The 16,750-nt window shown below is 52.8% G+C and overlaps 1 protein-coding gene and 1 long non-coding RNA gene across 5 annotated transcripts; one reads left to right on the top strand and one right to left on the bottom strand.

The window, feature by feature from the left end:
• The first annotated feature begins 1,613 nt into the window (after positions 1 to 1,613).
• On the top strand, positions 1,614 to 12,322 carry DMTN (dematin actin binding protein). 4 transcript variants are annotated; one of them, XM_058720404.1, is made up of 15 exons: positions 1,614 to 1,752; positions 2,037 to 2,111; positions 2,481 to 2,636; positions 3,556 to 3,600; positions 3,931 to 4,030; positions 4,342 to 4,398; positions 4,629 to 4,781; positions 5,291 to 5,415; positions 6,032 to 6,137; positions 9,855 to 9,919; positions 10,088 to 10,136; positions 10,323 to 10,330; positions 10,509 to 10,574; positions 10,847 to 10,927; positions 11,092 to 12,322. In XM_058720404.1, the coding sequence occupies exons 1-15, from the start codon at positions 1,735 to 1,737 to the stop codon at positions 11,203 to 11,205; spliced, it is 1,218 nt and encodes a 405-aa protein (XP_058576387.1). In that variant the 5' UTR covers positions 1,614 to 1,734; the 3' UTR covers positions 11,206 to 12,322. The 4 variants fall into 4 exon arrangements, with proteins under 4 accessions (XP_058576387.1, XP_058576388.1, XP_058576389.1 ...); XM_058720405.1 differs by lacking the exon at positions 3,556 to 3,600; XM_058720406.1 differs by lacking the exon at positions 2,037 to 2,111 and having other exon boundaries at positions 1,615 to 1,752.
• Positions 12,323 to 15,066: 2,744 nt separating this feature from the next.
• On the bottom strand, positions 15,067 to 16,739 carry LOC131506632 (uncharacterized). Its single transcript, XR_009259072.1, has 2 exons — positions 16,475 to 16,739; positions 15,067 to 16,192 (listed from the first exon to the last, which is right to left on the bottom strand). It is a non-coding gene; the product is annotated as an uncharacterized LOC131506632 (long non-coding RNA).
• Positions 16,740 to 16,750: the final 11 nt, after the last annotated feature.

Genomic DNA, 16,750 nt, shown 5'->3' with positions numbered 1-16,750 from the left:
AGGGGAGGCCTTCCAGAGGAACAGAGCTTAGGATGGCCCCTGAAGGACTAGTGAGTTCTGGGAGACACGGAAGGGGACAGAGAATAGTGGAAAGGGCATGCGCAAAAGCAGGGACATGGGAGTGAGGGCTGCTTTTGCAGCAAGCAGGTGGTTTTGGTGGGGGGAAAGAGGGTGAGCAGAAGAATGGCCTGATACAAAGTAACAGGTGATAAGATTGGGAGCACCAATGACCTCAGTCTTTCATTACCCCCTGTGGTAAAGAACAGCTACAGAAAAGACACAAAAGTTCATTAGCCCTTGGGGAAATAGAAATAATAATAGTTAATACTCCACATAGTAGAATTATAATGTTTTAAGCATTTCACATTTTATAACTTATCTAATACACAGAGCCACCCCATGACATAGATACTATGACTGTCTTCCATTTTACAGATGAGAAATGTAAGTACAGAGAGAGTAAGTAACTTGCCCAAGGTCACACAGCTGCTGAGTAGCAGAGTCTACTCACCCCCAGGTACTCTGGTCCAGAGTTCATGCTGCCTCTTCCCTGTACCTTCTGTAGCCATCAACTCTCTGCACTCTAAGGCCCATGGCCACCATGGCTGGAAAGTCAGCCAGGCATTCACTGAGTGGTTATTATGTGTCTAGTACAGGCAGTGGGGGGATGGGAAGATTGCTAAGGGAATCAGGGATGAAGGGGAAGACATGGACTGTGGCCCCAGGGAACTCATAATCTACTGCAGCAGACAAGACCCAACTCCCCAGGAACAAAGAGGCAGCAGTGCCAGCTGGGATGCCTTCCTGCTGAAGCTAGGGGCCCTGCCTTGTAGAGAAGTAGCAATTCAGAGGACAGCCTCAGCACAGGCATTCTGAGAAGGCTGTGCAGAGCTGGGATGTGGCCTCGACCCCAAAGGGGACTCTATCAAATGCCTGCAAGTGAGACTGCCTGCTGGACAGGGACAGGGACACCGAATGTGGTCTCCCTCCACACTCCCCTCCCTTTTTCCAGGAGGCCTCCCCCAGCCCATGACAGGGCCACTTCATGCCAAGTCAGTTTCACTGCATCTCCACCCAGTCTGTTCACCTGATAGGTTCAGTAGGTCCCTCAGTGTTAAACCTGCCTGGGATTTGAGACACAGGGGGCACAATGGACAATGGATTGAGTAGGGAGAAGGACAGGCGCCAGCACAGAGCCAGGGAGAGAGGCCAGGGCCTTGGCCGAGAGGAGTGAGAACCAGGGCTTGAAACCGGACTGCAGCCCCAGGGCAGGGCAGGTGTGACAGAGCCGGAATGTGAGGCTGCACCGGAACGGGTGACCCCTGCAGTCATTTCCTTTCCGGCCAGAGAACAATGGCTCAAAAACAAGTGCAGTCCCTCCGCTTTTCCCGCTTTGCCGTCCACACGCGCGCTCGCTTGCTTACCCGGAGCTGAGCGAATGGAAAGCCTGAACCCTGAAGGGCGCTGGCTCCCTTCCGCCCTGCTCTCCAGAGCTCCCAGAGATCCGGGGCCCCACCGCCCTCCCTGGCACGTTCTTCCCTCCCAGGCCCGGCACTCGGTCACCAGCCGGGAGAGTCACTGAGGGATGAGGACGCCACAGCCCGGTGGAACGCACTTTCTGCTCTCGTGGCCCCGAGCGCGCAGCGCCCAGGAGCCGGGCAGAGCCTGACGCCCTGTCGTCAACCCTCGCGCACGGGGCTCTGCGGGTGACCGGACCGGCCAGCTCCCTGCTGCATGGAACGGCTGCAGAAGGTGCGCGGAAGCTGCCCTCCCCCCGCCCCCCCCCCAAGTCCCGGCAATGCGCGGCCTGGGCACCGGGTGGGGCCAGGCTTCCCCGCCGAGGGTCAGGTCGGGAGTCGACGGTGCCACCTGCTGGTTGCCTGCAGAGCCGCACCTCGGGGCCCCAGAGGCCTAGGGAAGCCCTCCCCTGCCCCAGCCCCACCCTCCTTCCCTCCCTCCGCCCGGAGGAGAGCCAGCCCGCACCCAGCCCTGGCACGCACGCTCATTCCCACCCGCCCGCCTTTCACTCTCCCCAGCAACCACTTACCTCCCCTGGGAGCGTCAGCTCCTCCCGAGGCTCCAGTGTTCCTGGCTCTCCCTCCAGCATCGTGGTGAGTAGTTCTCGGCCACCAGCACCCCCAAGCTGGGACAGGGATGGGGTGGGGACACTGCTGGGCCACTTCACCCAGAGCTTCCCTGACGATGGTCCTGCCAGGGCTGGTGGGCAGAGAGAACCCAGAAATGCAGAGAAGGTTCTCCACACCCCCCTTCTCTGGTCTGGTCCTGCCTCATTGTACCCAAAATGCTAGGCGAAGGATTATCATTTTGTAAGGTGACTCTCTAAACTCTTAAAATTAAAATAATAGAATTATTAACTTTTAAGAGTTGACATCTCAGCTGGCTGCCCAATTTCTTCCTAAGGCCAGTATTCTAGGTGAGGCTTTTGGCACATCTGTTCCATTCACACCATTTCCCTTCAGGCCAAGATGGACAATCAGGTGCTGGGCTACAAGGACTTGGCTGCCATCCCCAAGGACAAGGCCATCCTGGACATCGAGCGGCCTGACCTCATGATCTACGAGCCCCACTTTACCTATTCTCTCCTGGAACATGTGGAGCTTCCCAGAAGCCGGGAGGTGAGGGGTGGGAGGCTCCTCTTGTACAGGACTTGGGGGAAAGGGCTCCCCCAGCCACACCGGGTAGGAGGTGGAATCCCTCTGACGCTTCCTTTCCTGGTGGCCAGACTCCAAAACAAGAAAAGGAACTGTGGGCAGAAATCAACCAATGGTCAACCCAGTGTTTGTGGAGAGCAGGCAGAGACAGGCCAGAGGCTGGAGGATAACCTCCATGCAGAGAGTGGGGAGGCCATGTTTGAATGGCAGCCTCACAGAGCCGGTGGGGGGGGGGGGGGTCATGGAGGAAAAGGGTGTGAGTGGACAGAAAAAGCAAATTTGCCAAAAGCCCTCAGGAGCACTGGACGAGAAGGCTGGAATTCCTAGCTGAGTGACCTGTGTGAAAGTATGGTTTCAGTTTCCCCTCTTGTAAATCGAGGCAATACATCTGCCCTCCCACCTCACCAGCTATTTAAGTATGAGAAAGAACTTGTGGCAGCTACTTTGTAAGCCGCGTTCCAGAAAGGGGTAGTGTCATGACTGAACTGTGGGCTGGGGGCAGGCTGGGGGCTACCCTGCTGGGAGCCCAGACCCCATCCTGGCTGCTTGTGGGTCTTGTCCCTTCCCCTGGGCACTAGGCTCTGAGGACAGGGTCAGAGCCACCTTCAGTTGGCCCTCAGAGCACAAGCATACTGCTCCAAGATCCATGGCTTCTTCGTACATCCAGAGAAAGAGAGGGCTCTGCCCAGGAGAGCACTAGGATGAAGAAGGATGGAGGGCCAGTTCTGGGAACTGGCAAGGACTGAGAGAGAAGAGGTGGCTCAGAAATTGGCCAGGCAAGGGTGCAGAGTTGGGCGGGGGATGAAGTGGCCCTTCCGGGGCTCTAGGGATGAGGATTTACCCCTACCCTTGTGGCTCTGACCAGCCTCCTCTCCATCCGCAGCGCTCACTGTCACCCAAATCCACATCCCCCCCACCATCCCCAGAGGTGAGTCTGCCCCACACCTGACACTTGCCCGGCTCCCCTCCCCCACACATATGCAGAGCCCATGGGATGACCTCATCCTGTTGCTGACCAGCTCTGTGTCCATCTGTCTGTCTGACCCAGGACCTCATTTAACCCTTTCTCCCTGGGTCAGACATCATCAGTAGGTCGAGTCCTTGGATACCCTTCCTCTGCCCTGGGGTTGGGGGCTTGTGGGCCGTTAGGGTGGGGGGGACAGAGATGGTGGAGTCAGGTGAAGCAGTGTCTCTCTGGGTTGGAGAGGGTAGGGTGGGAGACCTGGGAGCTTCAGTGAACCACACTTCTGTTCTGCAGGTGTGGGCAGAGAGCCGGTCCCCTGGAACCATCTCTCAGGTTTCAGCCCCAAGAGCCACTGGGACCCCACGGACCAGCCTACCCCATTTCCACCATCCTGGTAAGCTTTACTGTCATTGTGGCTGCACCCTTTCCCTGGGACCTCTTTTTCCTGCAGGAACCCAAGCTTTTTACTGTCCGTCCCCCACTCTCTGGGGTATATGCTCACTATGGAATTGGCTGGAACCCCTGATGGCAGGACCACAGGCGGATGGTGCCTTCCCTCCCACCCAACTAGAAAAGTGGGAAAAGTCCCAATCCCCTGAGGGACTTTCCTGCCTTCTTCCATTCCATTTGTGCCTCCTCATTGGCCTGGTCTCACCGACCATCAGCATATCCTCCTTCTCATCTGCTCTTGCTCCCTGTCCACAGAGACAACCCGCCCAGATTCCAACATCTACAAGAAGCCACCTATCTACAAGCAGAGAGGTGAGGGTTCCCCTCACTGACCTGGGCCGCTTTGCGCCACCGGCTAGGGGACCGTGGGAGAATAGCTGTTCATAACAGCATATAACCTCTGCTCTGTATTCTTTGCTGTGTGTTGTGTTTACACCCATGGTCTCACAGGTGTGAAAGGGGACAGGAGAGGGAGTTAGGGGCTAGGCTAGGCCGAGGTGGCCTGGCAGGGGGTATGGACTGACCCTGACCTTCACCTGCAGAGTCCATGGGAGGGAGCCCTCAGAGCAAGCACCTCATCGAGGACCTCATCATCGAGTCCTCCAAGTTCCCTGCAGCCCAGCCGCCTGACCCCAACCAGCCAGCCAAGATTGAAACCGACTATTGGCCATGCCCCCCGTCGCTGGCCGTCGTGGGTAGGACACTGTGTTGGAGAGGGGAAAGGGAGGCCTGGGATACTGCCTCCCGAGAGCCGCTGTTGAAGCTCCATGAACCCACCCTCTCCCCACGCCCACCCCACGTCCTTCATGGCCCTCTCAGCTCATCGCCCTTCCCTGTGGTCCAATGGCTCTTGGTGTGTGTGGCCCTGCTTGTTAGTCTTTCATTCACTTTCCTTTCATTTGGCCACTCAGCAGACATTTACCAGAAGTCTGCCTCCCAAGCTCTGTGACAGGAGCTCTGGGAAAGAGAAAGAGGAGCAAGACAAGGGCTTAGTCCCCTGTAAATTTAAGTCATGTGAGTGTGCATTGCCTACTCAGCTTTACCACAAGGCTAGAAAACGTTACCTTTATTTTATTTTTTTACAAAATAATTTGTAGTGTTCTCTTCAAGGTGCAGCCCAGTTGCCACACACAAAGCCAGCACCTGACAAATGCTTGTTGAGCGAATGGCTGATTGATGAGCTACTTTTGCCTGTGTTCCCCAGAGACAGAATGGAGGAAGCGGAAGGCATCGAGGAGGGGCGCAGAGGAAGAGGAAGAGGAGGAAGATGACGACTCTGGCGAAGAGATGAAGGCTCTCAGGGAGCGTCAGAGAGAGGAACTCAGTAAGGTAGCATCTCACTACCCCCCAGACACCCTGCCTATATCTTCTTGGGGACAAAAGTTCTGGTTCACTAGCTGTTCTGTTCTGAATAGTGTCATGCCTGAAGAACATCCTTGTAGGAACACGAGGACCCCCCCTTCTTCCCAGGACTTCAGCTTGCTGCTACTGAATGGACACCAGGACCTCGTGCTGCTTTTGGGAAACACTAGTTAATTTAGGGTCAAAAGGAAAGAAAAGGGTGCCCCCTCACAGTGCTAGGCTTCAGTAGGCTAAGTTCACAGGAAGAGGAGCAAGGAGAGAGCAGGCCACTGGTCTCCAGAGCAGGAGAAAGGGTGTTGGGGGTCCTGGAAAGGTCACTGACGGTGGCACGGACTTGTGCTCTGGGATGCAGAAGCCACTAGGATACAGTTACGATGAGCTGCGCTGATTCCTTGCTCTCCAGGGTGGCCAAACCCAGTGTGGCAGTGCATCAGACAGTGACAGGCCCCACAGGCTCCAGGGCACCACCGAGCCACTCGGAAACCAGTCCCCAGTCCTGCCTGCAGATACCCAGCTCTGAACCTTTTGGAGATGAGAAATGAGGGTAGAAGTCTTGGACCCATCTTCCTTTCTCCTTCTCCAGGTTACTTCCAACTTGGGAAAGATGATCTTGAAAGAAGAGATGGAAAAGTCACTGCCTATCCGGAGGAAAACTCGCTCTCTGCCTGACCGGACACCCTTTCATACCTGTGAGTGCCACGGGGTGGGGGGGCTCCGAATCACCTGGCCAGACCTTGAGACCAGAATCGGAGTCTGAGTTTGTTTATCATATGCCCAGCTCTGTGCTCCTGCGGTGTAAGGGACAAAAGATCATGTCACTGGCTCAAGGCACTCGTGTTCACCTTAGGGCAAGAATGCCAGTCGTGGAATAAGACTAAAGCAGAATTAGCAAATTTTGTTTAACTTATCAAACACTTATTGTGTGTTCAACATATGCTAGACATTGGGGATTATAAAGAGTCGAAAATATAGTCCTGTCCTTCAGTAGCTCCTGGTCCATGGGGAAGCTGACATGAGAATTACGGTCAGTGCAGTTTGGGGAGGTGTTGTGGTGACATGAGAGGCACACAGTGAGTGCTTCGAGAGGATCGTGACTGGGCCTGGGGCTGGAGGGTCGGGGAGGAGGGTAACTAGGTCTTGAAGAGAAAGAGTGAGTGGGGGAGAAGGGCATTGTGGACACAGAACAGTGTGCGAGCAAAGGCAAGGAACAGGAAACATCCTGGCCACCTTACAGGGCCTGCAGGAGCCTGCAGTTACAGAGCCCAGAGTGTGCCTTGGGGTGGCAGGGATTAGCCAGAGAGACGGGGGTGGGGGGGGTGGCCTGGGCTTTGGGTACTAAGCCCTCTAAATCACTGGAGTTTAGCCTGGACTTCCCTAGAGCAGGGCGGCTGCAGCAGAGGGAGGGAGAGCAGAAAGCCCAAGCTGCAGCAATGAGGCCTCTAAAAGCCTAGCCTCAGGAGCCACCCAGCATCACTCCTCTGCATCCTATTGGTCAGAGCAGCTCATGGGACAGCCTAGACTCAAGGGAGGGGAGAGGCATTCCACTGCCTGATGAAGGCAGTGGTACAGAGGCTCACGGGCTGGAAGAAAATGTGCAAGCCATCTTTGGAGACACTCTACACATTTCCCGATAGTCTGGATAAGGACTAAAACTGTACATAGGTTCAGAGGAGAGGCGGTGGGTTTGAGAAATATATAGGAGGTGGAATCAACTGGACTAAGTGGTTGACTGGCTGTGGGAAAGGAGAGCCGAGTCAGGGGGTCTTGGCTTGGGTGCTAGGTGGGGACATACCTGGAACTGATGTGATGAGGGAAGAAGGGGTTGGATGAAAGATGAAGGGACTGGTTTAGAACATGTTGGGCTTGAAGTACATGTAGGTGAAAGCCGGGTCTTACTGAGTTGGAAGCTTGAAGGGCAAGTTGAGTCTTCAGTGGTAAGACCCCTAGCAATGTCCAGCTGGAGGTCCCAGGAGGAGGCCCAGCCTCAGGATGTGGGAGGTGAGCCTTAAAAGGCCCCTTTCTCTGAGGGCTGGGGACTCGGGTCTGGGAGCAGGCCCCATGGGAAGTTGAGGTTGTCTGCTGAGCGGAAAGAGGGTGAGGCTGGGTGAGATTGGAAAGGTTAGGACCAGACGCTGCAGGGGAGGGGAACCGTTGCCAGTCTTTCGGACTGTAGTGATGATCATCCACGCAGTGTGGGCCTTATCTCTGTGGCCTGCAGGCAAGAGGAGCTGGCTGATCCAGGGTTAGAGTTTCATAAGGCAGGTGTCAAGGGATGAGGGGCTGGATGAACTGCTGAGTGGTGGTGAAAGTGGTTATATACCCCACCATGGGTCAAAGGTCCCAGGGGAAGCGGGGAGCAGGGGGATCAAGACACTGGAGGTCCCCATGAGACTGATGGACAGATGTGCTGGGAATGAGGCTGCAAGGAAGCCGCAAACAAGAAAGGTGCTGTGGCTGCAAAGTGGGATTCCCAGGCTTCAAATGTGCAGCAGTTGGGGACAAGACCTAGGGGGTGGCCATTTGGAAGGGCTGCCTGATGGGGCTGAGTTGAAGGCCACAGAGGGGGTGGGATTCAAGGAGCCGTAAGGGTCATATGTGCTTGGACATCCACAGGGTGACTGAAGGTCCCCAGGATGATATTTCAGTAGGATTGGGAAGAGTTACAGTAAGGCCTTTTTAGAGAATGTAGAATAGTGAAGGCCGGAAGAAAGAAGCAGATAGAGAGATGTCCCAAAGGTTGGATTCAATCTTCATGTTCTACCAGAATTTGCTATTCAGTCAAAATTAGCTCTTTAACTTCCATTTTGGCCTTGCAGAGTTGAATGGCCAAATATCTACCACACCATCATGTTTGGCATCCCTGAACTCCTATGTGACCAGTGATCACATGACTGCTTGACTGCTTACGTTACTGTCATAGCTAATCAGCCTCAACAGTTTCAGAATTGTGAACAGGCATGTCATTCTGACTTGATGGTAGTGTTGAAATGGTCACTTTCAAACGTAAATGAGCATTCTAAAAATAATTCCAAGTGAAAATATTCTGATATGCTTTGTAGGTTGAAATTCTATCATTCATTTGAAATATAAATGTATACTTATCACAGAAATGAAATGCTTCAATAGTGAATGATCATTGTAGAAACAGATAATTTCCTATACAAAAGTAAGAAGTATTTAAAAAAATTTTTTTAACGGTTCTTTATTTTTGAGAGACAGAGACACAGAGCGTGAGCAGGGGAGGGGCATAGAGAGAGACAGAGAGAGGGAGACACAGAGTCCAAAGCAGGCTCCAGCCTCTGAGGTGTCAGCATAGAGCCTGATGGGAGCTTGAATTCACAAACTGTGAGGTCATGACCTGAGCCGAAGTCGGATGCTCAACCCACTGAGCCATCCAGGCGCCCCTTAAAAGAATGTTTTAAGAAGACAATTCCTTATAATTTTGAATCTGTCAAGGCTGAACCTTCAAACAAATTGTTTATCAGGGCACATGTCTGGCTCAGTCAGAGGAGCATGTGACTCTTAATATTGGGGTTGTGAGTTCAAGCCCCCCATTGGGTGTAAAGATTACTTACATAAATAAATACATACACTTTAAAAAAATGTTAATCAAAATGATTGCCATAGATTGCCAATGATTTCTAGCATTTGGACATGAAAGAGTTTTGAGATCTGGGCAAACTAAGAATCTTAGGTACAAAGTTCTCTTTAGGAAAACCTGTTACTGAAAACCAACAATATGTAGAGATAGAACGCCTAATGATCCTATGAAATGTGTAAGTTCAAAGTGATATCTGATCGTGCACACATGAAGTCCCTCTCTAGATATTTTTAAGTGATCTCTACACCCAGCATGGGGCTCGAACTCATGACCCTGAGGTTGAGAGTCGCATGCTCCACCCACTGAGGCGGCCAGGCGCCCCGCAAACATGGTGTATACGGACTTCTGTGCTAGTATACTGCTGCCACAGTCTAGCAGCTGATGGCGCTGAGGAAATGATCGTTTCTGTATGATAACGTCATACATCTGAAATGTGATTACTAGCGTTGCTAATTGTAAATTATGATTCCGTCCGTCATTTTGATGAAATTTCAGATATATTTCTGTAGTCCAGAGTTTCATCTTATGACGGTGAGCCTCATCATCTGACTGTCACTGGCCAACTATCAGTTTTAACACTTGGGCATTTCGTCCAGATGTGTGTTTGTTTAGAGAGACAGCCCAGAGCTGCCAGCACAGTGCCGCTTGCTGAAGGTAACGGGCAAGAGCCAAAAGCCAACAGGGGCTCCCCGGGCCCCCCAGGTCTGCCCTTCACGGCCCTGCCTCTGGCAGGGGAGGCCAGGGAGGCAGCCCTCTCAGGAATGGCTGTCCAAAGGCACCGACCAGCCCTCTTGCTCTCTTCCAGCCCTGCATGCAGGAACATCAAAATCATCTTCTCTCCCCGCCTATGGCAGGACCACTCTGAGCCGGGTAAGGTCCCAGACCAGAGATCACCGCCTGCCAGGGAAGAGTGTGTCTTTGGGCACCTCTGAGGGACTGAGCTACTTGGGCATCCTGAGGGCACAGGAGACCCTTAAAGTGAGGGGGAACAGTGTGGAATCCTCCAGCTTCCTTCTGATCCCTTCATGTCCTTTCTAGCTACAGTCCACAGACTTCAGCCCCTCTGGGAGTGAGACTGGAAGCCCAGGTGAGAGGCAGGGCCATCCAATACCAGGCGAGCAGGGAAAGAAAGGGGCCTCAGCAGGCCCCAGGGCAGCTCTGTGTCTGTGATGTGGGCTGGGCTGTGACTGGAGGCTGGGGAGGCTGAGCTGGCAGGCTTGGAGGCCTGCTGACCTTTGAGCTACCTCCAGACAATGACTCTTCTCTCCCACAGGCCTGCAGGTGAGTGCCTCCTGGAGGGGAACACATGGAGCAGCAGAAGCCATGGATGAGTGACAGGCAGCATTGGGGGAGGGGGGTGTGGGGCCACAGAAGCCTGGTAAGGACTCGAGAAGCCCAGGGTAAGGCTGGGGAGGTCTCCCTGCCCCACTCTGGCTCACTGCGGCTTTGGTCTCCCCAGAACGGAGAGGGCCAGAGGGGGAGGATGGACCGGGGGAACTCCCTGCCCTGTGTGCTGGAGCAGAAGGTGAGGGGCAGGGGCAGAGTCAGGGGTGGTGGGCCGGGGACAAAAGCCTCTACAGTGGGGGTGGGCCAGCCAGCCGGGGGAGAAGCCAGGGAAGTGAATGCACTAAGGGGTCGATGATGGGAGGGGCAGCAGGGAAGTTGGGGGACATGGCTGGCAAAAATGGCATGAGCCCTGAGGGCCCCTACAGGCTGATAAGGGGCCCAGGGAATTGAAGGGTTACACTGACAGGAAACTCTATGAGCCTAAGACTGCCCCTTCCCCTCCCTGCCCAGATCTATCCCTACGAAATGCTGGTGGTGACCAATAAGGGGAGAACCAAACTGCCTCCAGGTGTGGATCGGATGAGGCTTGAGGTATGCGGAGGAAATGTGTGGGGTGGGCTTAGGTGCCACTAATGGGGTGCCTTCCCCTGCCTGATGGGGAGAACCGGGGGCCTCTTTGAGTGCTCCCTTAGTCATTTGGCCAGCCCCACCCTGCGCCCCTATTCCTAAGCTGCCTCTGCGTGTCCCCTCTGCAGAGGCATCTGTCTGCGGAGGACTTCTCAAGAGTATTTTCCATGTCTCCTGAAGAGTTTAGCAAGCTGGCCCTGTGGAAGAGGAATGAACTCAAGAAAAAGGCCTCTCTCTTCTGACCACCCCTCCCACTCCTTGACTGACCCTGTCCCCTGCTGCTTCAGGGCTCTGGAGCTGGGGTCACTAGACCCCAAAGCATCATCCCTTGGGGGAGCAGGGAGGTGGGGCGGAGGTAGGGTTGGCTCCATTCCCCAGGTGAGGAGGAACCAAGACCTCTGTAGTGCTGGGGTTGTAGGACATGAACTTGCTTCCCCATAATGAGCTAGGGGGGGCCTCCTTCCCTCATCCCTGGTCCTCACTGCACAGGGCAAACCCAGTCTGGACTCCAGCACACACAGAGTTAATGTTTGCACCCTCTCCCCACCCCAACCCCACATGAAGGTCCCCACAAGAGAGGAGAAACGAGGCAGCATTAGTGGTCAGGCATGTTGGCTGTCTTGACCAAATGGGTGGGTAGGACCCTCGGACCTGCTAGGAGGCAGGTGAGGGTGGGAAGCAGCCAGGCAGGCAGGGAGAGCCCCAGGATGCTGTGTGCACCCAAGCACGCCTCCTCACCTCACCTTGGACAGCTTCCCCTACACCTGGGCCTCTGGCTTCTCTGACTCTTAGCAGGAGCAGGCTTGAACTCAGCCTCTAACAAGGAGGCCACCCTGCCCTCCAGCTCACCTTGTCCTCTCCTTGTGACCCCTAAGCTTCAGAGCCTCTTGCTCCAGCCCTGTGGCTTCCCCAGAAGCCTTGGCTTAGAGTGGAGATGTTGCAGAACCTCAGCCCGCCGTCAACCTGCAGGCAAAGTCCGCTAGACTTCTAGCACCCAGGTCCCGGGCAGAACCCAGGCCTTCAGGCTCCTTGGATGGGATCAAGAGGCCAGGCTGAGTGTCCTGGCTAGCAGGTCCCGTCCATTCCCACGCATCCCCCACCACGCTGTCTAAAGAATGTAATTTATTGGGGCACCTCCCCAGCTGCTTTCTCTCCTAACTCTCTGCCCTACTTTAATCACACTCCCAGCTTTTCTTCTCTACAGAAACATATGTGTATATAATTATATATATATTTTTGCCTGGGGCTGGGTTTGGTACCTGCCCAGACTCTGGCATCCCTTTCCACTGTGTGTGTGTGTGATAATGCTGTGGGAGGGGGACTCTGCTTGGAATTAAAAGGTTGCACTGGGCCCCCAAATCTATTTGTTCTTTCTGAGTCACCAGATCTGGGAAGGAGGGAGAGGTGACACCAGGATGAGGAAATCCATGGGAGTGAGGGTTCAAATGGGGAGTACGTAGGGTCGGAAGAGGTGGGGACAGCACACACACTGCCCTCAAAAGCAGGAGATAGCATAGCAGGGTCCCGTCTGCCTCCTCTTCTGGGCTGTGTGATGGTGGTGTGGAGGAAGGGCAGAAAGTCACACTGTGGAGCCTGATATAGGAGCCAGCTGGGAGGAAAGCTTGTCTGTCCTCTGCTGAGGCCCTATATACTCACCTTGGCAGTCAAGCTCATCAACACCTGACGTGAATGCACCTTCTGGGGCCTAAGATACTCACCGTTCAATGGGGAGGCCAAACACACAGAGTTCAATGGTGTAGGAGTAGGCGGTGAGCTGACTTGTGAAGAGCAGGCGGGGAAAACCAATCAGTGGAGAAATGCTGGGCGAGATCTAGCGGACGGCTGGTTAAGTGGAGGCTGAGGGAGGAGGTGGGTCACATGGTCTTGGTTGACTTAGCAAGGCCTCCGGTGGCCAGGGAACCAGAGACAGGGAACCGGAGACAGTCTACCCTCCGGTAGACAGGGAACCGGAGTGTGGAGGTGGGTGGAAGAGGTGAAGATTGGAAGATCAGAAGGACTTCAGGTGTGGATGCTTGAAGGGAGGGGCTGGGCTCACCTGGCCAGAACAGAACCCAGATGTGGGTGCATAAAGAGGCGCGCATTCAGAAGGACTAGGTGAGCTGGAGTATGAACCTAAGAGCTGGAACCTGATTCCAGTCTGCTACCCCTGAGACGAGTTTCTATCCCCTTTGGCTGAAACAAAAGCAAAGGGGATAAGAATCCCTCCAATGCAGACAATTATTTTAAGCTGTAGAAGCTCTCATACGTCTACAACATGGTTTTATCCTTTCAACAACCTGCAAGGTAACAGCATAGATCATTTTAATCCTTTTAGGCAATGAGAAAATTGTAGAAGAGTTCAGCCGAAGCCTGAAGGTACATGTAAGTGAATGAGGGGAGAATGGAGACAGACATCCAGGTTTCATCACTGTTAACCCAGGACTTTCCCCAACGTAGTTCCCTCTCAAGGGGTAGCAAGGAGGGCCGACTAGGAGGCGTAGAGAGAATAGTCTCCAACGCCAGTACCCAGTTTTAGGTGTTCAACCAATGTCTGGAGGGCTTACCCTGTTCCAACATTAGAGATTCAGCAGTGACAAGGCCAGCATCCTCAGGGCCACGGAACTCCCAGGGTGTTGAGCACCAAGGGATGCTGAGGCAGTGTTTGATCACAGTTCACTGGGAGATGCTTTTGGTGGGGCAGACTGCATGCTAACACCTAAAGGATTTTAAGTTCCTGAGATTTGGAGACCTGAAGTGGAGGTGGGTCCCTAAAACAAAACCTTAGAAGAATCTCTCAGTGCCTCTTCCTGCAACACACACACACACACATGTACGCAGGCACATGCACATGCACATGAACAGATACAAAATCTTCATGATTACTTAGTGGTTTGCAAAACTTTTTTCAAAAAGTGTATCTTGGGGGCACCTGGGTGGCTTAGTTAAGCGTCTGGCTTTGGCTCAGGTCATGGTATCACGGTTCGTGGGTTCGAGCTCTGCATCATGCTCTGCTGTCAGTGCAGAGCCTGCTTCGGATCCTCTTTTCCCCTCTCTCTCTGCCCCTCCCCTGCTCACACTCTCTCAAAATTAAATAAAAACACTAAAAAAGTAAAAATTACATCTTATTATTAGTAATTGGAATACATTTATAAATAGAATTTTATAGTTAATTATAAAAATGAGTGAGAACAAAGAAGCTCTGATGAATAAAAATTTTTGAGATTTGTATATGACAGTTGCCCGTTTTTGTTGCATTTGGCTGTATAGTATCAGGAAAATCCTGATTCATACAGATAAGTAGTTACAAAATTGTGGTGGTTTAAAAATGCACACAAATCCATTCTCATTCCTCCCATCGAGTGGCAGTATCCATGCCCCCTCTTCTTGAATCAGGGCTTAAGTGACTTGCACATTTAAAACTATTCACCCTCCAATAGCCTTCCACCCTCATTTAAACTGACAGGAGGGAAGGCTTTATTCAAAGGTCTTCTCCCCAGTGAACTAATCTGTCAGACTTTAACTACAGTGGACCCTTGAACAGCATGCAGGTTAGGGGTGCTGACTCCTCCATGTAGTCGAAGATCCACATACAACTTCTTACTGCCCCCAAATCTAACTGCTAATAGCCTGTTGACCAGAAGGCTTACTAACATAAAACAGTTAATGAACACATGTTTTGTATGTTATATGCACTATATACTGTATCCTCAGAGTAAAGTAAGCTAGAGAAAAGAAAATATTAAGAAAATCACAAGGGAGAGGAGTACTTGGCTGGCTTGGTCAAAAGAGCATGCAACTGTTGATCTTGGGATTGTGAGTTTTAGCCCCACATTGGGTGCAGAGATTACAAACACACACACACACCAAAAAAATAAGGGCACCTGGGTGGCTCAGTCAGTTAAGTGTCCGACTTCGGCTCAGGTCATGATCTCACGGTTCCTGAGTTGGAGCCCCACATTGGGTTCTGTGCTGACAGCTCAGAGGCTGGAGCCTGCTTTGGATAGTGTGTCTCCCTCTCTCTCTCTTCCTCTCCCCCACGTGTGCTCTCTCTCTCTCAAAAATAATAATAAACATTAAAACAAAAAACAAAAACACACATAAAAAACCTTTTAAATTTTTTTTTAAAAAGAAAAAATCTTAAGGATGAGAAATTACAGAGTGTTGCACTGTATCTAAAAAAATGCATGTATAAGCAGACCTGTACGGTTCAAACCCATGTTATTCAAGGGTCAACTGTACATCAGTGGGCTCCAACACTTTTGGCATATAACACATGTTTCCGCTAACATTTATTAGAAGTTCTAGGACAAAATTTTTAAAGTGAAGCCAAATGAAAGGTTATGAATTCCTGATGCACTTTCACTATATCCCAGAGTTTCTTGGGGAAAGCTGATTTAATCCATTCAGCTGCTTCCCTTACCTATGAGGAAGCTGGCCCAGAAAAACACAGTGCAGGACTGGACTCAGGTCTCCAGCTCTCCAGGTGGCCTCTCTGTACACAACAGGCTTGTTTCTTCCCTTTGTTCTTACACATTCTGTCCTGAAAGCTTCCTCTCATTTCCCATAGGGCTCCTCACAGGGGCCCATTTGCAGATGGACTATTTTAAAAGGTTCCTTTTTCCCAAGCAGTTGTCAGAGAACTGAGATCCAAATGCCAGCTCTGGATGGGCTGGGCAGAACCCTGCCCCCCCCCCCCCCCCAATCCCTCGTGACTTAGCCTGGACTCCAGGCTCCACTCCAGGGTACAGAGCCATCTCTGGACAGGTCGTTGTCTTCTGGGCCTCAGCCTGACTGGTAAATGGAGCCCAAAAGGCAGCGCTAGTGCGGTGAAGCCCCAAGACCCCCTCCCCCCAGCTCTAGGTCCTACAGCTTTGTGATAGAGGCTACCCCTCACCCTCTCATCAGATGTCAGTGGTCAGCAGAAATACATTTTGAACAGATATCAGCCCTCTTCTCAGAAAGATCTTTCCATTCCTGAGGGTTGGAGGTGTAGGTGGTAGGGAAAATGGGCTTTAAACTGTCAAGAGTTGCTGCTCCAGACGTTCCAGGAAACCCTGCTCTTGTTGAGGGTTCTGCCTGTGTAATTCTTGGGCTCACCTTGCCCTGGTAGGGGGCGCCTCAACATGGGAGACCCATCTTCTGTTTCTTTCCTTGGTGCTGCTAGAATAGAAGGGCAACCGGGCCAGTTGTCCCTTCCTCTGCAGAACCTCTGCACCAGTGGTGTATCCACTTAAAGGAACAAGCAACAAGTAAAATTAATTTTAATAATCTAGTCCGTTTAACCCAATATATCTAATATATTACGATTTCAACAGGTAATCAACATCAAACATCATCAGTGAGCTATTTTACATTTTCTTCGTGTACTAAGTCTTAAGAATCCGAGGTGTACTTGACCTTCGGCACATCTCAATCAGGCCTAGCGCGTTTGTTTCAGGGCTCCACAGCCTCATGCGGCCAGTGGCTACTGTGTTGGGCAGAGGGCGGGGGCAGGGGCATCTAGAGACTTACAGGATCCACAGACGTTCTCAAGCCTCTCTTCCTCGGGAGGAAGAAACCTCCCGGTCCCACTCGCCCTTCTCGCTGCCATCTGGCTCCCCAGGGAGCCCTGGCAGCACTTGAAGGCGCCCCTCCGCTGCGACGCCGGGCTTCAGCGTCCCCCCTGGCTCTCCACGGGCGAAACACGTCGGCGCCCGGCCTCCTTCCCGACCACGCCGGGCCGGGCCGGGCCAGGCCGGGCCGGGGCTGGGGCGGTGGGCAGCGGTTGCCCCGGCGGGCCGAGGCGGG

This window comes from Neofelis nebulosa, chromosome 3 (genome assembly GCF_028018385.1).
Source record: "Neofelis nebulosa isolate mNeoNeb1 chromosome 3, mNeoNeb1.pri, whole genome shotgun sequence".
In the NCBI taxonomy this organism is placed as follows: Eukaryota; Metazoa; Chordata; class Mammalia; order Carnivora; family Felidae; genus Neofelis; species Neofelis nebulosa.
The sequence above is the reverse complement of the archived record's forward strand: the minus strand, read 5'-3'. Positions and strand labels throughout refer to the sequence as shown.

Bases quoted from the DNA above. Each gene is read 5' to 3' on its own strand.
- DMTN (XM_058720404.1), top strand. The intron at 2,637-3,555 runs GTGAGGGGTGGG...CTCCATCCGCAG, and splicing joins AGCTTCCCAGAAGCCGGGAG to CGCTCACTGTCACCCAAATC. The intron at 5,416-6,031 runs GTAGCATCTCAC...CTCCTTCTCCAG, and splicing joins AGAGAGAGGAACTCAGTAAG to GTTACTTCCAACTTGGGAAA.